This window comes from Carlito syrichta, unplaced genomic scaffold, assembly GCF_000164805.1.
Source record: "Carlito syrichta isolate Samal-C Ts95f unplaced genomic scaffold, Tarsius_syrichta-2.0.1 Scaffold170021, whole genome shotgun sequence".
NCBI classification, from domain to species: Eukaryota; Metazoa; Chordata; class Mammalia; order Primates; family Tarsiidae; genus Carlito; species Carlito syrichta.
The window spans coordinates 83,960-110,806 of NW_007114117.1; the positions used below are offsets into that span (position 1 = coordinate 83,960).

At 50.4% G+C, this 26,847-nt stretch overlaps 1 protein-coding gene across 3 annotated transcripts in view; it reads left to right on the forward strand.

Annotated features, from left to right (window-relative positions):
- The window catches only part of SAP30BP (SAP30 binding protein), a 36,500-nt gene extending 19,803 nt beyond the window's left edge, over nucleotides 1-16,697 (forward strand). For 2 of the 3 annotated variants that reach the window (XM_008051348.1, XM_008051349.1), the window contains 8 exons: nucleotides 4,186-4,228; nucleotides 9,423-9,511; nucleotides 12,221-12,312; nucleotides 13,410-13,470; nucleotides 13,938-13,989; nucleotides 14,625-14,683; nucleotides 15,886-15,970; nucleotides 16,268-16,697. In XM_008051348.1, the coding sequence (XP_008049539.1) occupies nucleotides 4,186-4,228; nucleotides 9,423-9,511; nucleotides 12,221-12,312; nucleotides 13,410-13,470; nucleotides 13,938-13,989; nucleotides 14,625-14,683; nucleotides 15,886-15,970; nucleotides 16,268-16,449 (663 nt within the window). In that variant the 3' untranslated portion in view covers nucleotides 16,450-16,697. Of the gene's footprint in view, nucleotides 1-4,185; nucleotides 4,229-9,422; nucleotides 9,512-12,220; nucleotides 12,313-13,409; nucleotides 13,471-13,937; nucleotides 13,990-14,624; nucleotides 14,684-15,493; nucleotides 15,862-15,885; nucleotides 15,971-16,267 lie in introns of those variants that run through there. The other variant, XM_008051350.1, reaches the window with a different exon arrangement.
- The last annotated feature ends 10,150 nt before the right edge of the window (nucleotides 16,698-26,847 follow it).

Genomic DNA, 26,847 nt, shown 5'->3' on the forward strand with positions numbered 1-26,847 from the left:
TAACACTAGTTTTTTAAACTAGTTTAATAATGTATAAACCTTTCTTCCATCTTAGTTCTGTCATTTGAACTATTAGTTCTGTCATTTGAACTATTTCCTCAAGGCTGAGCACAGTGGCTCACATCTGTAATCCCAGCCCTTTGGGAGGCTGAGTTGAGAGGATCATTTGAGGCCAGGAGTTCAAGACCAACTTAGGCAACATAGCGAGACTTTGTCTCTTTTTCTTTTTTTGAGTTGGATTCTCACTCTGTCACTCAGACTGGAGTGCAGCCTCGACCTGCTGGGCTCCAGCGATCCTTCCGCCTCAGCCTTCCAAGTAGCTGGAACTACAGGCACGCGCTACCATGCCCGGCTAATTTTTTATTTATTGTAGAGACGAGGTCTCGCCAAGTTGCCCAGGCGGGTCTCGATTGTCTCTTAAAAAAAAAAAATCAAAAATAGGCTGGACACATGGCTCACACCTGTAATCCCAGCACTTTGGAAGGCCAAGGCGAAAGGATTGCCTGAGCCCAGGAGTTCAAGACCAGTCTTGGCAACATGGCAAGACCTTGTCTCTACAATAAATGAATAATTAAGTTAGCCGAATGTGGTGGCATGCACCTGTCCTCCCAGCAACTTGGAAGGCTGAGGCAAAGGGATCACCTGAGCCCAGCAGCTTAAGGCTATGGTAGCCGTGATCATGTCACTATACTCTAGCCTGGGTGACAGTGAAATTCTGACATAAATAAAAGTCAGGTGCGGTGGCAAGTTCCCATAGTCCCAGCTACTCAGGAGGCGGAGGTAGAAAGATCACCTGAGCTCAGGAGGTTGAAGCCGTGGTGAACTGTGATCATGCCACTGCACTCTAGCCTGAATGACAGAGTGAGACCCTGATTCAAAAAAATAAATGATTTCATCACACATTTTCTCCCGACACCATGACTGACTTCTATAACTATCTTGGGTGCTTGGTTCGTATTCATACTGAGTTCCTAGTATCTGAGGTATGACTGGTAAGAGGATGTCTCTCTAGGGCTGCATTTTGATTGTGATACCTCTCAGGCCTGTCCTCCTGCTGCACGTAGTGAAGGTCATGATGGGGTAATATCGTGACGGCTTGAATAAAGGGCTGCTGTCGTTGGATGAACCTTGCTTCAATGGACAGTTGAGTGTAAATGGTTCTAAAAAGCATCTCTAGGCTGTTCATCACCCTCCTCAGTGATCTCCCTTCTAGTTTTCTTCAGCATGGTTGAAATCCTGGGCCCATCTCCATCTGAAGGGGAGGTAATGCAGTAGCTCCCAGCCCTCACTTCTCATGCTTAGGGCAGGGTGTAGGGGAAGCTGTTTGCGCAGAGTGGGCACTTTAGGATCAGAAGAACTTGAATTGTTGTCATTCTTCTTCAGGAGCAGCTTGACACAGTGATACCGATGCCCAGGGCTCAGCAAGTCCATAACCCAGCTTGTTGGACTTGGGGAGAAGAATTACATTCCACAGCATGACGAGGCATGGCAAGACATAGCCCCACTGTTAAATTCTCCAGAGTCTTCCAGGTCCCAAGGGTGCCTGTGATACCAGTGGGAATCTGAACCAGCACAGACGCCAGAGTCTTTATATGAGACCCTAGTGCAGCGGTTCTGGCCACTTCTCAGGCATGCTGACTTGTATGACTTTGGAGCTGTCTGGTACTGTTTATGTGTTTGCCTTACAGGATTCTCTTAAGGCAGGAGAATCTTCTTGAACTTGGAGTTGGGTCCATAGTCTGTTGGTCAGCATGTTGCTCGGAGACATTGAAAGTCAGAGGGCCCATGGAGCTGGCTTCTACTGCTGGGAAGTTGAGTGGGCCTTGTTTCTGTGTGCTGAGTTCAAGATTAAGTAAGGATCCTAGTGCCATGATCCAGGGTACACTCTGGGCACAACTCTACTAAGAATAGAAAAGCAAAGATTAGACTGTTTAGCAGGTTGAAACCCAACTGCTCAAGTTTGGTTTTGTTTTGTTTTGTTTTAAAGCCTAGAAAGGTTAATTTGGGGAAACCGGAGAGCCAAGCACAAGAGAAAGACTAAAGGGAAAAATGCTTCCTGTTCATGATTTTGTCTCATCTCTTTTTTTCCGGAGACGTGACTAAACAACCTCAGCTAAGCCCAGCAAAGGCTCTTGTGAAAGGCAGAGCCCACTCCTCCACCCCATCACCACACACACACACACACACACACACACACACACACACACACACACACACACACACACACACACACACCCTTTCCATCTCCAGGATCACCAAGAAACCACAGGGAGGCTCCTGGCCTCCTACCGTACCTAAGGAGTCCCTGAAGTGGCAAGTGTTTTCCCTTTAAGAGACATGGCGTGTTTGGTGACTAACATCCTGTGGCTCTGGAGTAGACATGGTAGAATTCTAGTGTGGGGATCGTGCCTCCACCATGTCTCTGCAGTTAAGCCCTCGAGAAGGGGGAGGCAGGCATGGTTCCTTGGGAAAGGGTAAGTGGAGGCCTGGAGAAAGAGTTAGTGGGCCAGTCCCCATCTGACTGCCAACTGGCAGGGAGAGGGAGAATATACCCAGCTGATGTTTTCCCACAATTAGAACCCAGAAAACTGTCCCCTAAGGGGAAAATTTAAGGCCATTTTCAGTTCCATGTTTTATTACTGACACACTCATTAACATCGGTTTCTTCAGAGTCACTGCTACAAAGGGATTGTTGTTGGTCCCCTTAGAGACTGGCATTCTCTATAGAGCCACTGATTTATGACTCCAACCTGAACTTGGCGTGGCAGTCCTCCAGGCCCGCCTCCCTGCCCACTCAGCCTCTCTTTGCCCACCTGATTGGCAGGGGGCAGTGGCTCTAAGAGATGAGTTGCTAAGTAGCCTGACCTGGACTCTGCACCCTTCCAGGTTGAATGAATAGGCACAGTGTTCAAGGGAATGGGGATTTTGGCCTGTCCCAGAACCAGGAAGGACTTTTTGGGCAGGGGGGCAAACAACTACTAGTCTATCCTTGTCATGAAGCTGTAGCTCAGGAGGAAATTGGGTAGCCTTCCTCGCACCTTTTGTCTGAGACATGGCTTGGTGTGTCATGTATGTGGAACCCACGGAGCTCTGCGGCTGCCCCCATGTGAATGTCTTATAGAGTGATTACTGTCTCATCTGCTACCTCACTGGCCAGAAAGAAAGGAAGTGAGATCCATCCACTTCCTGTTGGTTTTCACCACTTTGATCATTAGCGTGTTGTGGTCCTCGAGGTGGCTGATCTAACTGGGTTTCAGGGACTGAGTGTCGAGTGTCAGCAACCCAGAAATGGGGGCAACAGATATGTTCTTGCTATTTTACATTTGGGACATCAGAGGCAAGGGAAAACTTGTGACATGGTATTTGGACTGTTGTCTTCTCAGAGTTATTTGGCTTAGATGAAGCATTTACCCCAGAGCAATGCATCTAGAAGATATCTGACAAGAAGCCCTTGCTCCTAAGCTTCTGTTGGATATGTGGAAGTGTCTGTCATGGGCTGTTGTTTGCATTAAGCATCAGAGAAAGCTTTTTTATTGAGAGAAAATGAAGTCAGTGTAGAGAGCGTTGAGGCCAGACAGGCTGTCTTAGAGCCTTGGACCTTTCTGGGGCTGCTGTTCAGTCACTTGTTAAAGGCGTGCTACGTACTTGTGCTGGGGTTCCATGAGCTGCCCCTTTATCCATTTGATAGTTTCCCTAAAAATGCTAGTCTGTGTTTTCATCTTGGGAGTTTGCTGTTGTAAAGTAGTCACCTCACTTCTCCGTACCAGGTTAGAGGCGGTGGTGCTCTCAGGCAGCTGCCTGGGGCCTTGAGCTTCGTATGCTCCGTTCAGGCAAGCTTACTCAGACCCAGGGGAGAGTAGCAGGCAGAGTACAGGCTGTCCAGGTGGCCCGGCAGGATCACTGGCGTTTGCTCTTCTCAGCGTTAGTAGGTTTGGTCACTACAGAGGCACGGAAGAGAGACTGACATGGGCAGCTGGAGCATCCAGCTGCTGTGATAAGGGAAGAAGGGGATTCGGAGGCTCTGGGGTGCCAGAAGGCCCCCTAGGCATCAGCTCACCATTAGTGTTCCTGGCGGTGCTCTTACCTTTTCTCTTTCCTCAAAAATCCTGAGTGGTCTCAGTGAAGAGAGCACTGTGGCTCAGGAGCCCAGTCTTACCTCCTTGTATTTTTGTTTCTCTCTTACAGGATAATACAGAAGTAGAAAAGCGAGATCCCCAGGAATTAGTGGGTAAGTACTCGGGAGCCTCGGGCCGTGTTTCTGAGCCTTGCCCTGAGTGAGCTGGCTTCCTGCCATGCCGGGCCTGCTGCTCTGCAGGCTTCTCTCTGCTGGGAGCGTCCTCGTCCTCGTTGTTCCCTCATGCTCCTTCTCGGGGGCCTTTGGCATTTCCTGGGATGCCTGGGTGAGATGCACAGGGAACAATTCTTCTTTGAAAATCGTATTCATGGTGCATTTTATTGGGCTTTGGTCGGTTGCCAGTGTTGTCAAGAGGGAATCAGGGCTGGGAGTTCATTTTGGTCTTTGCTTCCCCTTGTCCCCAGGCCTCTCTCCTGCCTTTGAACCCCCTCTTCCATCTCTGCTGGCATATTCATGTTGCTCATGGAGTCAGCATGTGTCCTTCTGCTGGCACTTTCCTCTGTCCCCGGGCAGGAACTTGCCTCACAGCTCTGGAGGCTGGGGCTCTTTGTGTCTTGGGAGGAGCAGGGACACAATGTTTCTGGAAAACAGCATACATCATGAAAGTCTTATGTTAACCCCAGCCTCTGAATCCTTTTAGAAAACATCTTGGCTCCTTTATTTTGGCCGTGAACCTTTTAAGGACTCCCAAAGCCCAACCCCAGGGGCAGTTCCTGGCATCTGAATCCAGATGTCACAAACAGCGTTAACCCTCTCTCTCTGTGGCAGTCATTACTGGCTCTGCCTGTCCCACTAATCTTCACAAAGCGGGTTCCCGCCCCCTGTGGCTGTTCCTTGGAAGGATGGCCTGTGAGCTACTCCCATGCGTCCACATTTGTGGCTTATTCGTTCTCACCCTGGGGGTTCAGAGCCCAGAGGCTCAGCCTGGAAATGTTGCTCCAGCAGTCAGTCCGCTCACCTATGCTTTCTCTAAATAGGACTGTTTTGCTGAAGGTGGGAGTACAGAGCCCGTTGTTTTTTTGCCGTAACTAAAAGAGCTAGAAATAGTTTGTCAAGCCGGTCTCGGTGGCTCAGCCTGTAATCCTGTGCCTTTGGGAGGCTGAGGTGAGTGGATCGCCTGAGCCTGCAGGTTCGAGACCCGCCTGGGCAGGCGAGACCTCATCTCTACAATAAATCAAAAAATCAGCCAGGCGTGGTAGCACGCGCCTGTAGTTCCAGCTACTTGGAAGGCTGAGGCGGAAGGATCGCCGGAGCCCAGCAGGTCGAGGCTGCATTGGCCGGGAGCAGCCACTGCACTCCAGCCTGGGCGACAGAGTGAGACTCCAACTCAAAAACAAAAAACAAAAAAACAAAAAAAAGAAATAGTTTGTCATATTTGCCTTTTGAGGAAGGATTGGGTACAAATGTAATTGCTGAGCAGTCCAGACCCTTAGCAGGATTCTCTCATCCCTGGGTACTCTGATTAATGGAATTTGAGTCTTTCAAGTCCTAGAAAAGCCAGGATTTTCCTGAAACTCCAAGTTTGCTCTTTAGAAAGTGGCACTGAGGGGGTGCAAGATTTGGCTTTGAGGGTAGAGGAAGAAGAGACGTCTGCTAGAAAGCTGGTGGCCTGCCCCAAATAGGCGATCCATGGAACCAGGTGTGGACGGGAATCTCGGCCTCATCCCCTCCCTCACCTGAACCGACCCTGCTGTTCACTTCTGAGAAACCTTGAGGCTGGAGTCGGAGAACAGCCATCCGTGCTCCGACACAGCAATGCCATGGTGCTGGGCAAGCGATGGAATGTGTGTGGGCAGCAACATGAGCTGTCTCAGCCCCAGCCTCTTCCATGACCAACTTGTTGCTTTTTCTCTTTGTGCCATTTTTTGAAAATAGCTTTGTTGGGGGATAATTTACATAGAGCAAGATTTGCCAATTTTAGGTGTGCCGTTTGCTGAATTTTGACAGATAGTTAAGTTAGCCCCACCACAGTCTGATAAAAAGTAAAAAACAGGCTCATCACTCTAGTGTTCCCTTTTGCCCAACTCTTTACAGAAAGTATCTTCCCTCAGCCTCAGGAAGCAGTGATCTGCTCTGCTCTCCTCACTACGGTTTTGCCTTTTTTGGAATTTCATATAAATCAGGAACTCTCAGTGTGGCACTATTGACAGTTTGGGCTGGATAGTTATTTGCTGTAGGGGCCTGTCCTGTGCTTTGTAGGATGTTGAGCAACGTCCTTGGTCTCTACCCACTGCATGCCAGAGGCGCTCTCTCTCTCCCCACATGTCAGAAGGATAAATGCCTGCAGACGTTGCCAAGTGTCCCCTTAGGGCAAAATCACCCCCAGGTGAAAACCACTGATAGCAATGGAATTATATGGTTTTTTTGGTCTGATATCCATGGCTTCTTTCTTTTTATTACTAAGTAATATTTCATCGTGGGAGATATGCCATCTTTGTTCATTCACCGTGGAGGACACAAATGGGTCTTTAAGCTGCATAGTTTTGAATACTCTTACCATTTCTCATCAAAGACAAAATTAGTTGAGTGCAGAATTAGTTAAAGACAAAATTAGTTGAGTGCAGAATGGCTTCCATTCATGCCGTTCTAGTCAACCCCTCCTCCTGAACTCTGCTCTTTTGTTTTCTGGGTGTCAGGACTCAGGTTGCTCACCTGGGATGGGAAGCTTTATCATGTGTGGAAAGCCCCAGCTTTAATAGAGCATTCAAGAGAGCAAAGAAGCCAAGTCATAGATGTCTTCAGCACTGTAGCCCCTTGACAGAGCTGAGCATGTGCACCCTATCTGGGTCCTCCCAAGCCCTGCCGATGCTCAAAGCTGTGCCAGAAGTGGTGGTGCTGGTGTGGCAGGCCAGCTGGGGCCTCCTTGTTGCTCATAGCCGTGAAGATACTTCATATTCCCTGGGGCCCCTGGGCTTACTCACTCCGTCCACTCCCCACCGTCCCATAAACCCATGTGACTTGCTGCTCCTGCTCAGATTCCTACCTGGCAGCTACCAATGCCTTGGATGTTTTCTGACGTAGGCATGCCCCAGGGATGATGGACACTGGCGGCCAACTTCTCAGGTCCTAAGTGTGGAGCACCCCCAGCACAGCCAGCTGGCACAGACACATGGGCGCTGCTTCCAGGCATCTGTGGACACATTGCTTGATATATTTCCTGGGAAAATGGTTTGAGATTCTGGCTGCTCACAACAAGAAATGTGGGGCTCATGTCTTCAACATTAGATTCATTCCGGGACTCAGGAAGGAGAGCATCACTGAAGGATTGCTCCTGAAATCTGCCATACGCTTCTATCTAGTTTTCCTGAATGTGTCCCTTTATTTGCCAGCTTCTTCCTAGGAATTCTCAGGAGGGGCTCCCCTCCTCCTGTCTTACTATACACCATGTGAGCCCCAGAGTGTGCTTGGGTTGCTGTGGCAACAGGATCACACCCTGTTTTTCCAAAAGCCTTTCCTGGCAAATGCCAAAGGGCACTCTTTGTCTCTCTGTCACATGCACACATACGCTTTTTCTAGCCCAGAAGAACTTAACCCCACTTGATGCGCCCAGCGCCTGCCAAGCCCTCCTTTCTCGTGTTGCTGATGCTGGTGAAATAGAGGATCAGTTCTCCCCAGCTAGTTCCACACTCCACCAGCCTCTGCAGCTGCTTGAGCCTGAGGCTTAGAACTTTTACCGATCCCAGGGCTGGGAGGAAGGAGGAAGTCAGGATGAGACTTGAAAACCAGCCAGATCTGGGTGTTGCCCTTGCTTGAGGAGTCAGGCCAGAAGGAAAGTGCTGGGCAAAGAGAAGCACTTTGTCCCCTGGTAGAAACTGTTCTTGGGCTGCAGTGGCATTTCGGGTCCATAGCAGGACCTCTGATCGATGTCACCCAGCCTCTGTCCTCTTACCCTCACCCAAAATGGCAGGTCAGTGCTCTATTCTTGGAGTGCGTCCAGTGAAAATCCACTGACAACAGTGAAATCAGCCCACGTAGTTGCGTTTTAAGACTGCCCTGGGCTTGGCCCCCAACCTCAGTAGGTTTATACTGCAGCAACTGGACTGGCAAAGTTGGGGGGCCCTGTCCCCAGCCCTCCTCAACACTGTATTCACAGCAAACTCCAAACGGAGATCAAAGCACCTTATCTGCTAAGCAAACATTAACCCAGCCTTGGAAGAGGAGAAGGGGCAGGCTATGCTGTGGCAGCCCAGGCAGCCACTAGGGCCCCAAGGGAGCTGTTCTCAGCAGTGATTCAGCCTGGGGGCCTGGCACACAGTAGGTACCCAGCAAGTACTTGATGAATGTTATTGGTGGTGGTTTGTTCGTTCTTTCCCTTCATCCTGCCCCACCCTGCTCTGCCTACTGTTTGCTCCTTGTATGGTCCTTTTCATGAGAGAATGTTTTGAAGAGCACAGACAGAATCTTATAACAAACAGCGCATTGTCTCTGACCCAGAGCAGAACTTGCAATGCCAGGGTGGCCAGAGGTTTTGAGAAGGGAGTGGAGAGAGCAGGACTTGGGTGGGCAGTGGCAAATCTCTGAGTGAATTGTCCCTTGGGGATTGTGGTTTTTCACATCAGAATCAGGCCTTTTGTTCCCAAGAACAAAGTGGGCCAAGAGAGGGTTGATTGGTTAATTTTTAGAAGATCCTACGCAAATAACGTAATTTCGTAAGTGTCATTTTTGCACTAGACAGGTAACCCGGAACTTTGTTTTTTTTATAGCCTAGACAGCCTGAGATAAGAAGGGTGGCACCATGCACCTCTGAGCTTCCTGAGTCCTAGAAGTATTTTGGGATACACCCAGTGAAGGGTTGGAGCTGGCACACGTTGTGAGCCAGTTGTGCATGTCTCTTCCCAGCCTTGGGTTCAGTGACTTCAAATTGGTAGCTTGAAGTTGGCCATGGCAGGAGACTTTATACCATAGGAATTGGCAGATGACACATGTCGTGACTCCTCTTCTCCTTCTACCCCCATCCCCAGCTGGTTGAGAAACATTTTACTAGCACATACTGGACAGACTCTTTCCTTGAAAGTTAACCACTGTGACTTGGTACTATGCATTTTTCACATTTATACCCTCTACCTGAACTTCTCTTTCCCCAGATTGACACATGGCTAACTCTTGGTCATTTGATCTCAACTCAGATGATATCACTCAGAGAGGCCACATCTGAATACCCAGTTTTACTGTTTTCATAGCATTTATCCATCCCTGAAAAAGTTTTATGTGCTTTTTTTTTATTGTCCATGTTTATCCCTTATCCTAACCTCCCACCTCAGAATTTTTCCTTCTGTTCTCTCAACAGCCTCCTTTTCTGAAAGAGTCCGGAACATGTCACCTGATGAAATCAAGATCCCGCCAGAACCCCCTGGCAGATGCTCAAATCACTTACAAGTAAGCACAAGACTTGGCTGCTGAGGCTTGTGTAGATTGTACAGCCTGGGTTTGGTGTTTGGTTTGGTCTTAACCTTAAGAGACCATGGCAGGGAAAAGAACAGAGGCTTCTGTAAAAGAAACTACCAGGTGGGAAAGAGCCCACAGTCCTGGTACCTCCCATTAGCCTGATCTCAGGAGTTGGCTAGTGTGTATGCCCGTTGCCACGTCCCCTGGCACTGCTCTAGCAGGGCCCCCAGCTTGCCTTCAATGAGATCCTAAGCCTACACATATTTTTTCTGTGCAGCCCAGCTGAGCCAGTTGGAATGTCTCAGAGAGAACTTGGCAAAGAAACTGAGGAGCCATCAAAATGTAAAATGAACAAGTTACAGAAATGTAATATAATTCCTATCCTAATATTCCTAAAATGCCGATTCAGTAGCTTCTTGCCTGACAAAACCTCATATGGACTTGACTTGAGGTTTTGAAATCCCAAGCGTTGAAGCTTTCAATGCAGTTATTCCCTTGGGGGACAGCTGGGATTTCAGCCTCTGTGATTGCTTCTCTTTGTCCCTCTGTGGGTTCCCCTGTGAGTGGGACCTTGTGATGAACAATAGTACAGACACCCAAGGCTGCACAACCTTGGCACCTAGTCTGCCTGCTCTGTCTTTGATACCATGGCTCCCACTGGGTGCCTCTAGCCACACAGCAAGCCCATGACACCACCCTAGCGGATGGATGACTAATGGGACCCGCGGCTGAGGAATGCAGCAGGTTGGGGAAGGGCCAGGATCAGGACTAGGGACACAGCACAGATTTTCTTCCTTGCCTGGAAGTCTCCTCCCTTTGCTGAGTCGTCTGCCCCCCGCCATCCCCAGGATCGCATCACCCTCCATACCAGACAACAAGCTTCAGCCTGTAAGGAAACCTCACAGTCACTCAGGCAGAGCCAACCAGTCACTCAGCCTTCAGTTCAGAATATTCCTTATCCTCTTTAAATCCCGCTAATGGTGGAAACCATGACACTTGAGCAAACATTTTTGTTCGTCTGGGCTGACAGAACTTACCTGATGGCCCAGGAGATACAGCCAAGTCATCTGTAGGGTAAATTGCCCAGCCTCCTCTGTAAGACCTCTCTCCTTTCCCTGTGAAGAGATAACGTTGAGGCAAGAGGGTTGTCACTCTTAGCTTCTGTTTTCCTTGGTGATTATATTGCAAGCCTCTCCGCAATCCAGTGCTTCCCCTGGCCAGTCTTGGTAGGAGACCCAGCCTTCTCACAAGGGGAGTGGATCCCCTCTTCTGATGTTTCCTAAAGGGCATACCATGGGGCCTCTGGCCCTGCCCACCTCCTCTTGCTGGTGAAGTGTTTTCCATCTGGAGAATCTGTATCGTTAACTGCCACTACAGGGGAAGGCTGCAGATAGATCTGGCACTGGACCAGTACTCACCTTCTTGAGAAAGACTTCTGTTCTCAGAGGTGACTTGGCCCTGAGACTCTGGTGTCTTGGGCCTCTTCATTGATACTGGGCAGTGCTGATGTCATGTAGGTTGGACATCATCTCTGTGGGACAGGCCGGACCCCTTTCCTGTAGGACACCCATAGCACTGGCCACACTAGGTGAGCCTGAATCCCTGCCAGGTGGCTCTCCAACTTTCCTTTGAAAGCCAGGGTAGCAACCTGTGGGGATTTTTGGTGAGAGAAAGGCATGATCCTTCAGGGTGACCCTTGGTAAACTGATGTGGACCAGTCATCTGTGGGCCTCCTCATGAAAGATGTTCTAAGGAAGTTGATGAGACAAATCCAAAAAAACTTTACTTCTGCCTTCCTTGGCAAGAACATGGCCCTTCCAAGTCTCCTATGACAGTTCTGCTGAGGACTGAAGCTTGTGTTAGAAATGTAAAGCCTGTATTCAGTCCTGCACACCACCCCTAATACCTTACTCTTTTTTTGGTTTGATTTGGAAGCTAATTAGCCAGTTGGGGATTTGATCATTATCTTCTTTATTTTTTATTTATTTATTTTTTTGAGTGGGAGGCTCACTCTGTCACCCAGACTGGAGTGCAGGGGCCGCTCCCGGCCCCCGCAGCCTCGACCTACCGGGCTCCGGCGATCCTGCCGCCTCTGCCTTCCGAGGAGCCGGAAGATCATTATCTTCTGCATGGCTCCTCTGCCCTAAACGTTTTGCCACTCACGACTGTTCATCTGAAGGGAGTCAGGAGACATCAGCAATGAAAGCAGACTGGCAGCTGGGTGCAGTGACTCACGCCTATAATCCCAGCACTTTGGGAGGCCGAGGCGAGAGGATTGCCTGAGCCCTCGGGTTCAAGACCAGCCTGGGCAACTTGGTGAGACCTCATCTCTATGATAAATCAAAAAGCTAGCCGGACATGGTGGCGCATACCTGTGGTTCCAGCTCCTTGGAAGACTGAAGTGGAAGGATCGCCTGAGCCCAGCAGGTTGAGGCTGTGGTGGCTGGGAGCATACCACTGCCCTCCAGCCTGGGTGAAGCAGTGAGACTCCAACTCCCAAATAAAAAAGAAGAGAGAAAGAAAAGAAAACAGACTGTAGGCAGCTCTGTACAAAGGCTGGGTGGAAAAGAGACGCGACTGGAGTCGGACTTTGCATGGCTCTGGGGCCTCACATTCATGCTGCACACAGCCCTCGTGACCACAGGCTAGGACAGTGAATGGGTAGGGCTTCTCTCATCCATGCCCTCTGCTATTCCACAGGACAAGATCCAGAAACTTTATGAGCGGAAAATAAAGGAAGGAATGGATATGAACTACATTATCCAAAGGAAGAAAGAATTTCGGAACCCCAGGTTAGTTCCCTACGAGCCTACAGAGTTCACTGAGTTATCAGTATTGGACCAGGATGCCCCCCAGTGAGGTGGCAAGGAGAGGCCCAGCTAAGATCCCACCTAAGCCCAGAGGTGCCATCACACAGAATTGTCATTACTAAGTGCCTGCTGGACCCAGCAGACTGCACTAACCCAGCCAGAGGTTTGCATTTAAAATCTAGACAAAGGCCAAGCACGGTGGCTCACACCTATAATCCCAGCACTTTTGGGAGGGCCAAGATGAGAGGATTGCCTGAACCCATGGGTTCGAGACCAGCCTGGGCAGCTTGGTGACACCTATTCTCTACAATAGATGAAAAAATTAGCTGGGCATGGTGGCAAGTGCCTGTCGTTCCAGCTACTTGGAAGGCTGAGGTAGAAGGATCACCTGGGCCCAGCAGGTCTAGGCTGTGGTGGCTGTGAGCGTGCCACTGCAATCCAGCCTGGGTGATAGAATGAGACTCCCATTCAGAAAAAAATAGAATAAAATCCAGACAAAATACATAAACCAACATGTACAGTGGCAGCTAGGAGACCTGGCTGGATTCTTGTCCCTGCTGTGTGCCTAAAGGACATAACCCCTGGAGGCCTAAGTCTCCCAATCTGTATGATGAGGAAATTGGATTAGACAATCACTATAGATTCTTCTTCCAACTTTAAAAAGTTGATTTTTGGCACACAAGTGAGAGGTTTTGGAACCAGAACTGTGTCTGGGTCTTAGTCTGTCTAATGTTTGAACTGGTGACACACCCAGGAAAGAGCACGGTGTGTGACAACAGGGACCTGCCCCGGCCCTGCATTGGCCTGAGTGTGGTCACAACCCAGCCATTCAGACTGAAGATCAGAGACATCTGGATTAAGCACACAGCGCAGCCTTCACCTCAACCCCGTGCTCCTCCCTGTCACTAGCTAACAGTCCCAACTTCCTGGGAGGGGGAGGACCATCAGGAAGCTTGCTTAGAACAATTGAGCTGAACTTAAAGATGTCAAAGGCTTCGTCTCAGTCCCAGGAGCTGGATGTTCGGGTGCAGAAAAGTACATAGACTAGTACCGGCTCAACCCCTGTGCTTCTCTTTCAGCATCTACGAGAAGCTGATCCAGTTCTGTGCCATCGATGAGCTCGGCACCAACTACCCAAAGGTATGTTCCACCCAGAGGCTCAAGGTGATGGGGGATAGCCCAGACCCTGGGCTTACTCCGCTGGATTTGACCTGGAGCCACAGAAAGGTCCATGTAGCAGCACTGCTGATCCAAAAGCACAGTCCTTATGTCTTTTCCTGAGCCCCTGTTCTGAGTTAGTCCAGTAAAGAGAGTCCAGTGACAGGCCTGGTCCCGTAGCCCCTGACTGGCTAGGGTCCACATGAGAACTCGCTGCTCCTGTGGGCCAGCAGAGGGACTGCTGAACAAAGGCATCATTACTTGCATGCTCTTAAGAGCTTACTGGCTACACCTTAGCTGGAGATCAAAGATGACTGCCAAGCCCCTATGCCATCGGGGATGTGGAGACGCCAGGCCGGGACGAGATTCAGGGGCAAGAGACTGGGATTCTAAGTCGTTTGTCATCTGATGGTCCCCACTGACTGCAGCTTTAACCTTTTGACTTTCAGGATATGTTTGACCCCCATGGCTGGTCTGAAGATTCCTACTATGAGGCATTAGGTAATCTTCCATCCATCTGTCCATCCATCTAATTAGTCATCCAGGCGACTTGTATTTCAGGGTCTCCTCTACATGAGGCCATGTCCAAGGGACTGGGCACAGTCCTGAACGAGACAGATCCAATCCCTGACTTAGGACGTTTATGTCATAGCAAAGAAGACAGAGGGTTGAACCAGTCATTTCAACACTGATGAGTATTATGAATCAGGAGTTGGTGGGTACCAGGAGAGCCTTTGGCAAGCAGAGTCAACTAACTAACCTGTCCAAAGGGATACGAAGGTCTTGCTAAGGAAACTCTTTTCGAGCTGAGATTTGAAGAGGCGTAGGGGCCAGGCAAATGCAGGACCAGCAGGAGTAAAGGTTATTCCTAAGGGGCCCATGTAGAAAAAAATGACAAAGGATCTAAGTTCATAGACCATAGGTCTTGAGCCAGCAATCTTCAGGCCAGATCCTGGCCTGTGGAGGTGTTTTGATTGGTCTGCACAAATTTTGTCTTGTTTTATGTAGTTGAATTAGTTGTCAACTTTGTACATAAAACTGAAAAGGACACAGGGGTCATGGCAGCAAGTGACGGGCTCCCTTAGCTAAAAGGTGCTCCTGGGCTGCTTTTATAATGGCTTCTCTTGTCTTTGTAGCCAAGGCCCAGAAGATTGAAATGGACAAATTGGAAAAGGCCAAAAAGGAACGAACCAAAGTAAGTGATGACAGACCACCTAGATGAAAAAGGTAGACGAGTGGAATGCATGGGTTCTGCCAGCTGAACCCGAGGGTGCCAGGCTGCTCCCCCAACCCTGGCTCCACTTCAACACCAGGCGATGCTCTGAGCAGCCTCCGCTGGGCCTTCTGTACTGAGTAGGCCTGCTGGGCTTCCAGCCCCTGTGACCTGGCTTGCAGACACTTGCCTGTTGCTTCATTTTTGGAGTCTTGTCACTTGGTGCCTCGTGCCCTCCCCCCCCTCCTTCCCCTTCCTCCCAGGTGCTCTCTCGGGTCATCAGTGCCCTCCCTGACCTGAGTGGAGAGTCCTGGGCCCCAGCTTGCTCTGGTCTGTAAGTTTCTGGCTCCAGAGCTGACCTCTGCAGCCTGCCTGAGTGCTACCCGTTAGGCCCCATGTCTTAGGGCCGAGCGACCCCGAGGGCCACTTCTTCCCAGCAGTGTGGTCTTGGTTCTTCAGGGAGCATCAGTTTGGCTGTGAGACCACAACGTTGTCTCTGGGCATCGGGCCCTTTATGACCAGAGTCTCAGAGAGAGAGCTGGACATCAGGACTCCGGCTCCTCCCACCTCTGGTTTGGCCTGACCCTCTTCGAGCAGCTGCGGCCTCCGGACCACCCCCTCACCCCCAGGCAGTGGGGCTGCGGGGCCTGGGCGTGCTGGTAGCCCTCCAAGAGGCACTGGCTGGCGGGCAGGAACGTGGGAGCTGGTGTGAGGGGATAATCGGGGTTTCTCATTCTTAACCCTTGATTGAATCTCCCTTCTCTCTCTTTCCCTCTCCCTTCCAAACCCCAGGCTGGTTGCAGGGACGTGTCTGCAGCGCCTGGGGACCGGAGCTGTGCTTCCCCTTTGCGGGCGGGCACCGCCTCCTCCTGGGTGTGAGGAGGAGGGCCTGACTAAACGGTTCTGGGCATGTGAGGCGGGTGGGGGGTGGTGCCGGGCATGTGCAAGACCTGGTGAAGTCGGGAGGGGTCCAGCGCTGTTAGGAAAGCTCTTTTAAAAGTGGTAAAAAGCCCCTTTGGGCTCTTCTTAGACACCTCACCCTCCCCCAGATGGTCACCGCAGAGTTGATTTTCAGTGCCTCCTTTACATAGTGCCAAACTCCTGTCCCCCGGGAGCAGACGGACGGCAAAGGCTACGGATGCTCCACTTTGCGCAGTCTTACTCTCTCTCCTTTCCCCCACCAGATTGAGTTTGTGACGGGCACCAAGAAGGGCACCACGACCAACGCCACAGCCACTACCACCACCACCACCAGCACAGCCGTTGCAGGTTAGAAAGCAGTTTGTCCCAGCCCTGGTGCTGCTCCGCTTCCCGGCCACACCGCAGATGGAATAAGGGCTCCCTGTCTTGTTTCAAGGGGCACGAGCACCACACAGATCTGGGCCCAGGCTCAGCCTTGCTCTTTTCCGAAACAGGACCTTGAGAACCAGCTTTGGAGCCCGGGATGGCCTTGGCTCACAGGCGGCTGCTCAGGCCTGCTGGGCCGGGCCCTGCGGCAGCCTCGGGGAAGGAGGGCATTGCTTTTGGTGGGTGGTGAGCCTGACTTCTCTCTTGCTTTATCTCCAGACGCCCAAAAGAGAAAGAGCAAGTGGGACTCTGCCATCCCAGTGACGACAATAGCCCAGCCCACCATCCTTACCACCACGGCCACCCTGCCGGCTGTTGTCACAGTCACCACCAGTGCCAGTGGCTCTAAGACCACTGTCATCTCTGCCGTGGGCACCATTGTGAAGAAGGCCAAGCAGTGACCGGAGGGGCCGCCCTAGGACTTGAAAGGACTGTGCAGCCCAGTGACCGGTGCCCACTGGGAGGTGCTACTTTGTATATTTCAGGACTGGAACTTGCTGTCCCAGATGCTCCCCGAGGGGCTTCTGTGGCATTTCAGCCAGAAGAAGGACATTGCGGCACAGGATTAGGGTGTCATGGACAGTGTCTGTTCTTGCACCACCTGGGACTGTCACCCTATTAAAAGTGCTGTATTCTTAACATCCTGGCATCTTGGATGTACTGGCCTCTCCTACGGTCTGTGTGCAGCCATATGTGAAAGCTCAAGTGTTGGGATTACTGCCCCAGGTGTGGCAGTGGGGTGACAGAAGCCCATGGTCCTGCTCAGAGGGGTGGCCCGAGAAGTCACCGTGTCATTTTCAGTGTATGCTTCTGGGTGTGGGCAGCCCAGCGCACAGGGAGGGAGGGAGACCCCACATTCCCACCACCTGCTGCCCTGACCCCGAACCCTTGGGCGAGAGCAGGGCCTCTGCCCCCTTGGGTGCACTTGAGCACTCCTCAGGCCAGACCACTTCTTGGACACACCCAGGCTTTGAAGTCCAGCCAGTTTCCAGAAGGGCTGGGGTGAGATCCCCGACCTACACAGGGAGTAGAGAGGCATCGGCGCCGGGCTAAGGCTACCCCAGGCCATTGGTGCCTGGTGAGCGCAGCCAGTGGGAGCCATACGGCGGGAGAGATGAATCACCTCCTGCCCTGGCTGGGCAGCAGCTCATTGTTTACGTGAAAGCCCTGCTCCTGGGAAGACTTCTGCCACCCCACCCTTCCTCTGTGTGTTATCTCTGCCCCACAGCAGCCCTTGGGTAGCGCCAGTGGCCGCCTGGCTCCTCCTGGGGCCAAAACAGGCTTCCTAGCCACCGGCAGCCCAAGAGTCCAGGCGCCATTTACCTCTCTGGACGTTGGCAGCTCTCCTTTCCCCCCAGCGGAAGGGCCGCGTGTCAAAGAAGGAAGCCGGGCTGTGAAGAGCTGTGTTGTTTCCATGGGGCGGAGAGATTTAGAAAGGTGGTGCTGTTGCAAGTCCTGAGGAGTAAAGTGAACTCATCCCTGAGGTCCCCATGCGCACACTCAGGCGCTTCAGGAGGTCTGGCGGGACTTGGCAGCCCTGGGGAGAAAGCTGCTGTCCACTCCTCCCAAGAGGGTCTCAAAAGGCTCCCCCTGCAGCCTCCAACCCTCCTTAGCCACAGGCATCGTGGAGGCCTTGTGGCACGGGAGGGAGAACGTGATGTACAGTAACCCCTCTGCTCTGCAGTCCCAGGTTAGGACAAACTGTGTAGTCTCAAGCCCCAAACTAAGCCTGTTTCTTCTCTGTCAAATCACAATAGTAAAAACCTCCTAAGGTGGTTGTGTGGAACCTGTGAGATGACATGTGCAAAAGCTTATAAACTGTGAAGTACCTTCGTGTGTCTGTTGTTGGCCAATCCAATTTTTGTTTGTTAGTTTTGGACCAAGGCAAGAAGCAAACTCAAGGCCTCTCCATCTGGAGCTCCTTGGTGGCAGAGGTCGCAGGTCTCTCGCCACTGCCCCTTGCTGTCATCCAGACCCTCCCCCACCCCTAGCCCTATCGTTGAGCTGTCCGCTTTGAGTGGTGAGGACTGTGTCCCCTGCAGTGCAGGCCCTAGTGGTGGTGGGCCTGGCTTAGAGTTGGGTAGCCCCAGCCTAGAGGTGGTGGTCACTTTTTTTTTTTTTTTTTGAGTTGGAGTCTCACTCTGTCACCCAGGCTGGAGTGCAGTAGCGTGTTCACAGTCACCACAGCCTCAACCTGCTGGGCTCAGGTGATCCTTCTACTTCAGTCTTCCAAGTAGCTGAACCCACAGGCGTGTGCCACCACTTCTGGCTAATTTTTAAATTTATTGTAGGGACAAGGTCTCACCAAGTTGCCCAGGCTGGTCTCGAACCCCTGGACTCAGTCCTCTCACCTCCACCTCCCAAAGTGCTGGGATTACAGGCATGAGCCACTATGACCAGCGGTGTTCACATCTTAGAAGCCTTATGGGTTGTGTCAAGGGCTTTAATTCCTCTGAACTTTCGTTTATTCTACCATAAAATGGTGCCCACCCACTTTTGTCCACTGAGGATGGCCCAGAGGCATAGTAAAGGTGTCTGTGGGGAGTGGATGTTCCAGGCACTAGAGACCAAAGCTGTTTCTGACTGATGTGTCTCTGCTCACCAGGAGAACTCAGTCTGTCCAAACTAAACTCCATCCACGTCCTCTACTCCCACCCCCACACACATCATCCCCCGCCTCTTTCCAGGGTTCTAATCTTGGGTGATGATGGGATTCATCCTGGTCTCACCTTTGCGCAGGCAGGACCTTCTGGATGCAGCTCAGGTTTTCATAGTCTCTGACTCCCCTGGGCAGTTAGTTGTCCTCACCCAAGGATGACACTTCCCTGCCTTGTAACCTCTGCCCACATACTGATGAGCTGAAACCACTGATGTCTCCTAGTTCTTGTGAGCAAAGACAGAGCAGTCATAACGCAATGCCCAGGTACCTGGCATGGGATTAGTACACAGGTGACTGGATGGACGGATGGAAGGAGAGGTGAGTGGTCACTGCCCCTGTGGTCACTGTACTGAAAGTTCCCAGCTGTCTATGCCCTGTGCTCATCGCATCACTCTTGCGTGGCTGGGTTCCAGAGGGCTCTTGTGGATTGGCCGTGCATGGACAGACCTTGAGGCTCAGTGATGGATACAGAGGGTTCATGGTTCTAATTCTGTATATGTTTGAAGATCTCTATAATTAAATAATTTAGAGCCATAAAAGAGATCTCCATAGACAAATTTGAAGTGAGTTTTAGGAGAGATTAAATGAAAAGCCAAGGTGCAGAACAGAAAGGAAGCCTGGACATAGTGGCTCCTGCCTGTAATCCTGATACTTTGGGAGGCTGAGGTGGGAGGATTGCTTGAGCCCAGGCGTTCGCAACCAGCCTGAGGAGCAAAGTGAGACCTCATCTCTACAAAAATAAAAAAAAAAAATCGGGCACAGTGGTGTGTGCCTGTAGTCCCAGCCACTCGGGAGGCTGAGACACAAGGAATGCTTAAGTCCAGGAATTCAAGACTGCAGAGCACTATGATTGTGCCATTGCACTCCAGTTTGGGTGACAGAGCAAGACCCTGAAAAAGAAAAAGAAAAGAGAAGAAATGCAAAATAAGAAGTAATACCCAGGTGGGGTGGCAAGTGACTGTGGTCCCAGTTACTCCAGAGGCTGAGGCAGGAGAATGACTTGAACCCAGGAATTTGAGCTACAGTGAACTATAATCATGTCACTGCACTGGGTGACATAGCAAGTGAGACCCTGTCTCTAAACAAAAATAGTAAGAATAAAACAAGGAAATTAAGAATAATCCCTAAATTGGAATACCAGTATGATCCATGGTTTGACCAAAAAAAAAAAAAAAAATACATTTCCTAGCTGTATATGAAAGGATCTAGAAACAACGACACCCCAGTTGCAGTGAGCACACCTGCCCAGGTCTTTTTTGTTTGTTTTTGGAGACAGGGTCTCACTCTGTTGGCTAAACTGAAGTGCAGTGGCACTATCATAGCTCACTACAGCCTCTAACTCCTGGGTTCAAGTGATCCTCCCACCTCAGCCTCCCTGAGTAGGTGGGACTACAGTACATGCCATCATGCTTGGCTAATTTGTTTTTATTTTTTGTAAAGACAGGCTGGTCTCCAACTCATAGCCTCAAGTGATCCTCCCACCTCAGCCTCCCAAAGCACTGGGATTATAGACGTGAGTCAAAGAGTCTAGCCTCAGATCTTGATCTCCAATATATTTCATTTTCTTTTCTTTTACTCTCTTCTTCTTTTTTTTTTTTGGAGTAGGAGTCTCACTCTGTTACCCAGGCTGGAGTGCAGTGGCACACTCATGGCCACCACAGCCTCAACCTGCTGGGCTCAGGCAATCCTTCCACCTCAGCCTTCCAAATAGCTGGAACTTCAGGTGTATGCTACCACACCCGGCAAATTTTTTTTTTTAATTTATTGTAGAGATGAGGTCTCACCAAGTTGCCCAGCCTGGTTTCGAACCCCTGGGCTCAGGTAATCTTCTTGCCTTGGCCTCCCAAAGTGCTGGGATTACAGGTTTGAGCCACCATGCCCAGCCTCTAATACCATTTTCTACTAAAGGGAACCAAGCCGGACTTCTTGGAGAAATGAGTGATCCCAAAATTTAAGTGGGACTAAGGCAGTGGTTCCAAAAAGCAACTAGCTCCCTCTGGTCAAATTTGCCTAACTTTGAACATGAAGAAAGAGTGACTGCATTGGATTGTAAACCATTGAGTAAATAAGAATTCATTTGTCCACAGTGATATTTGGGGGAGCGGGAATGTATTTGTCACCATTAGAGTGGAATATGTCAGCTCCTTAGTCTGAAACTGATAATTGAGGAGAATTAACCATTGTGCACCCTTGATGGATTGTGAAACGACACAACTGCTATGGAAAACAGTATGGCAGTCCTTCAAAAGTTAAAAATAGAACTACTGGGAATGGTGGCTCACGCCTTCAATCCCAATTTGGGAGGCTGAGGCAGGAGGATCACTTGAGGCCAGGAGTTTGAGACCAGCCTGGGCAACATAGCAAGACCTCATCTCTACAAAAAAAAAAAATTAGCCAGGCATGGTGGCACATGCCTGTGATCCCAGCTACTCTGGAGGCTGAGGTAGAAGGATTAACTGAGCCCAGGAGATTGAGGCTGTGGTGAGCTATGATCGTGCCACTCCAGCCCGAATGACAGAGTTAGACCCCAACTAAAAAAAAAAAAAAAGGACCACAATATGACCCAGCCATGCCACTTCTGGGTATACTTCCAAAAGAATTGCCCCAGCTTGGTGGCTCAGCCTGTAATCCCAGCATTTTGAGAGGCCAAGGCAAGTGGATTGCCTGAGCCCATGGGTTCAAGACCAGCCTGGGCAACTTGGCAAGAACTCATCTCTACAATAAATCAAAAAATTAGCTGAGTGTTGTAGTGTGTGCCTATAGTTCCAGTTACTTGGAAGGCTGAGGCAGAGGGATTGCTGGAGCCCAGCAGGTTGACACTGGGGTGACTGTGAGTGCACCACTGCACTCCATCCTGGGTGACAGAGTGAGACTCCAACTCAAAAAAAAAGAGTTGAAGGTAGGGTCTCAAAGAGATATGTGCACACCCATATTCGTAGTAGCATTATTTACAACAACAGCTGAAAGGTGAATACACCTAACTGTCCATCAACAGATGAATGCGTAAACAAAGTATGGCATATCCACAAAATAGAATATTATTCAGTCTTAAAGAAGAAGGAAATCATGTCACATGCTACAACATGGATGAACTTCAAGGATGTTATGCTAAGTTAAATAAGCCAGTCACATTAAGACAAATACTGTATGATTAGATGAGGTCTCTAGAGTAGTCAGATTCATAGAGACAGAAAATAGAAGGTGGTTGCCAGGGACTAGGTGTGAGAGAGTGAAATGGAGAGTTATTTAATGGCTATGGAATTCCATTTTGCAAAATGGAAAAGTTCTGGAGATCTGTTGCACTACAATGTGAATGCATGGTATTGAACGGTACACTTAAAAATGATTAATTGGTGATTTTTATATTATGTATTTTACCATCTCTTTTTTAAAAAGATGTTTGGAGGCTGGTCAAGGTGGCTCATGCCTATAATCCCAGTACTTTGGGAGGCCAGGGTGAGGGGATTGCCTGAGCCCTTGGGTTCAAGATCAGCCTGGGCAATTTGGCAAGACCTCTTCTCTACAATAAATCAAATGATTAGCCGGGTGTGGCGGCACGTGCCGATAGTTCCAGCTACTTGGAAAGCTGAAGCTGGAGGATCATCTGAGCCCACCAGGTCAAGGTCGCGATGGCCATGAGTGTGCCACTGCACTCCAGCCTGGGTGAAACAGTGAGATTCCAACGCAAAAAAAAGAAAGAAAAAAGATGTTTGGGGTTGCTTTGTAACAATAGTAATTTTTTAAAGCTACTATAACTCAAAATTTAAAAGAAAAGGAGCATTTACCCTGCATTTTTAGAGCAACATATTTCATCCTCATTTGATTAGGGGAATCTCTATCTTTTAAAATAGAAAGACACCTATTAAATGTAGAAAGAAAGAAACAGAAAACTACCATTTTTCAGCCCCAAAATAATACAAATGCTCCTCAGTTTACGATAGTTATGTCCCAATAAACCCATTGTTTAAGTAGAAAATGTCATTAAGTGGGAAATGCATTGAATATTCCCAATAAACCCAATGTAAAGTTTAAAAATCATCAGTTGGACCATGTAAGTCAGGGATCATCTATAATTGATTCAGGCCAGGGTCACCAATGAATGCTAAAATCATTCAGTGAAAGCTTTTTGGGAAATGGGCAGGGCGACAAAGCATCATCACCCTCCTCCAGATAAGTTCTTAATCAAAAAGTTTAAAAAGGTATCTTTTTGCATTGGGAGAGGGCAGTCACGTCCTTACGTCCTTACCCAAATGAGAGGCAGAAGAATCACTAATAGGGCCGGGCTTGGTAGCTCGGCCTGTCATCCCAGCACTTTGAGAGGCCAAGGTGAGTGGACTGCCTGAGCCCACGGGTTTGAGACCAGCCCGGGCAACTTAGCGAGACCTTGTCTCTATAATAAATAGAAAATTAGCCGGGCGTGGTAGTGTGCACCTGTAGTTCCGGCTACTTGGAAGGTTGAGGTGAAAGGATCGCTGGAGCCCAGCAGGTTGACACTGGGGAGGCCGTGAGTGTGCCACTGCACTCCAGGCTGAGCAATGGTGTGAGACTCCAACTCAAAAAGTAATGATAATAAATAAATTGGGGAAAATACTAACTTAAAAAGGAGTCTACTGAGCAACACTCTTCCTCTGGGGCAAGAACAGACCCAGAGATTCTCTCCCTGAGACGCCTCTGCCCTCAGAGCATGTGGTTGGTGCTGGTTTTCCAGACTGGTCACTGAATTCTTGATCGTATCTCTTGTGTATTACTTAATGCGTTTGTTTATTTTTTAGAGACAGAGTCTCCCTCTGTCATCCAGGTGGAGTGCAGTGCTGTGATCATCGCTGGCTGCAGCCATGAATTCCCGGGCTCAAGAGGTCCTCTGAGGCAGGTTCACACCACCATGGCTGACTTTTTATTTTATTTCATTTTATTTTTATAAATGGAATCTCAGCTGGGCACAGTGGCTCATGCCCATAATCCCAGCACTTTGGGACCTGAGGTGAGAGGATTGCCTGAGCAACTTGGTGAGACCTCATCTCTACAAGAAATCAAAATATTAGCCAGGCATGGTGGTGTGTGCCTGTAGTTCCGGCTACTTGGAAGGCTGAGGTGGAAGGATCCCCTGAGCCCAGCAGGTTGAGGCTGTGGTGGCCGTGAGCGTGCCACTGCACTCCAGCCCGGACAACAGAGTGAGATTCCAACTCAAAAGACATTTAAAAATCAAAAATAAAAAAAAAATAAATGGGATCTCACTGTGTTGCCCAAGCTGGTCTCAAATTCCTGGCCCCAAGCAATTCAGCCTCTCAAAGCACTAGGTTTACAGGCATGAGCCACCATGTCCAGCCTTCAACTGTTTATTTATAAAGACATGTACCACTCTACTGATAAGCAATGTACATTATCAAACACAAGAGTAGCGGCCCCACTGCTACCTCCCTGGAGAACACACTGCCCTCACTTTGGAGTCTCACGGTTTAAGCTGTGAGCTCTGTGAAGCAAGCAGGCGGCGGGTTTCGTTCCTCTTGCTATCCCCAGCGTTGGGCACAGGAGCACATTAAATGCTCAGAAAAGGAATAAGTGAACTGGTGGATGAGCAAGTCTGACCTACTGGAGACCATATGATGAGTGCATAGGAGTAGGAGGCAGCAGTCTAAGGTCCGAGCAGTTCCAACATCTGTCCCAGGGGTCTCACTTCTCTTGCAGAGGCTAGAAAGGGAAGCCCCCTGGGCGCCAGCCACACCCTGGCCCGAAGGCAGAATGGGACAGTGGGGTTTCATTTCATGTTTATAAACTAACACGACGCACGATGATCCTTTTTTTTTGAGTAGAAGTCTCACTCTGTTACCCAGGCTGGAGCCACCGCAGCCTCGACCTGCTGGGCCCAGGCAATCCTTCCACTTCAGCCTTTCAAGCAGCTGGAACCACAGGCATGTGCCTCCATGCCCGGCTGATTTTTTTTATTTATTGTAGAGGCAAGGTCTCGCCGTGTTGCTCAGGCTGTTCTCGAACACATGGGCTCAGGCAATCCCCTCACCTCAGCCTCCCTGAGTGTTGGGATTACAGGCGTGAGCACCCAGCCCTTTTTCTTTCTTTCTGAGTCAGGTTCTCCCTCTGTCGTCAAGGCTGGAATGGGGTGGCACAATGACAACTCGCCGCAGCCTCGACCTCCTGGGCTCAGGCGGTCCTTCCACCTCAGCCTTCCAAGTAGCTGGACCACAGGAGTGTACCACCCACCAGGCTAATTTTTTTATTTATTGTAGAGACGAGGTCTCGCCATGTTGCTCAGGCTGGTCTCAAATCCCTGAGTTCAGGCAATCCTCTCGCCTCGGCCTCCCAAAGTGCTGGAATTACAGACATGACCACTGTGCCCGGCCTATACAATGATTCTTAGCCCTCTGGGGGTCAGTAACCCATCTGGGAATCCAGTGTAAGCTAAGAATTCTCTTCCCAGCAAACACACATTCCTATATCAGATATACCTCGAGATTTGTACAGAATCTCAGATGGCTCAGGAAGCCCGCAAGTTCACATGCAGGCTCCAGGTAAGAGATCTCGGAACTTCAAGAAGGCTGAGAAAGCTACTGGCTTGTGTTACTTAGCAAGACCTCCCTGGGGTGGACATCTCGCTTCTGCAAGGGCTGCAGGGCTCCAGCCCCGCTAGTCATTTTCAGAAGGATTTGACAATGAGAGGAGAAAGGGGCTGCTGAGCCCAGTGGTCTGGGACATCACCAACTTTGGACCTGGGTCTTGTCTAGGAAAGTGCCACACACACACACACACACACACACACACACACACACACACTCGCGGGTTGTATATGGCCCATCCAAGCCCTCTAATGGGTGCTGCTAGCAGGCCCAGGCCCCTCGGGCAGTCTGGATGTGGCTGCTCTCAAGTTCCTGTTCAGCGCTATTTTCTGGAGGACTGGGCTCCTGCCGTGGTTGTTCAGCTCACAGGGTACTTGTGCTGTCCTGGCACACGCAGACCTGAGTGCCTCGACCAAAATGGGGCTCCTTCCACAGTGTCCATAAATCCAGAGCAAACCTCTCTGGTTTGCAGAACAGCTCTCAGATATGACTGGACAAGGAGGCTTAGTAGTGCCTATGGCTCACGCTTTTGCAAAGAGCACTCCCACAATCACTCAGCGCTGGCAGTGCACAAATCTGTCTACAGATGAGAACAAGGAGGCTCAGGGAGCTGTGTGACAATCCATTCCAGTTAACCACCTTTTTACAGAGCACCTACTAGCCACCAGGAACTGCACTGGGTGCTAGAGTGGCTGTCATAGTCCAACAGGGTGGAGAGACCCCCAAGCCGATAAATTCAAACCAATGTGGCAAATGCCATGAAAAAGCCATGACACAACCTGAGGTGTGGGGGTGTCAGGGAAGGCTCTCTGGTGCATGTCACATTGGCACAATGTCTTCAAGGACAAGAATGGTAAATCAGGGCTCAGCGTCAGGGGAAGGGTCTCCCGAGTGGAGGGACCAGCCTGGCGCAAAAGCCCGGTGGCTTGGAACCGCATGTTTTGGACATGGGGCTGCCAGCGGTCGGGTGTTGTCTGGCGTGGCCAGCAGGTGAGGCTAGAGAAAAACAGAGCCCTTTGGGGTCATGGAGCTTCGAGAGTCTCCAATCTGAACACACAGGGTAATCAGGGGGCAGATTTGAGATCAGCTTGTCGAGAACAACCGTTACAAGGCGTCGAGTGTCTACTCCATGCCAGGTCGGCGCTGGCCTCTTGACAGTCTCAGTGTTCACATTTTAAGGAGGTTCAAGTAGCTTGCTCAAGGACATACAGGGAACCCAGCCCTCGCGCAGATCTCCCTCCGGACTAAACGTGGGGGGTAGCGGGAAGCCTGAGAGGACCCAGGGAACCGCAGGGCAGAGCTGGGACCGGGAGCCAGGCCTCCCGGCTCGACTGGGGACACTCTCCGGGCCCATCCGTCGCTCTGGCAAAGGAAGAGGGAGGGTCGCGCGCAGCCGATGGCTGTCGAGGCACCAGCAGGACAGTCCCTCTGCGCCCCACCCCAAGGGTGTGGGGGAGGCACGCGCCCGCCAGGGCTGGGAGCCCAGAGGCCGTGCCCAGCCCGGCCGTCTGGCCCCGGGGCTCGAAGCCTGGAGGGGCGGCGAGGCCCGGCGCAGGGTCCGGCCCCGAGGG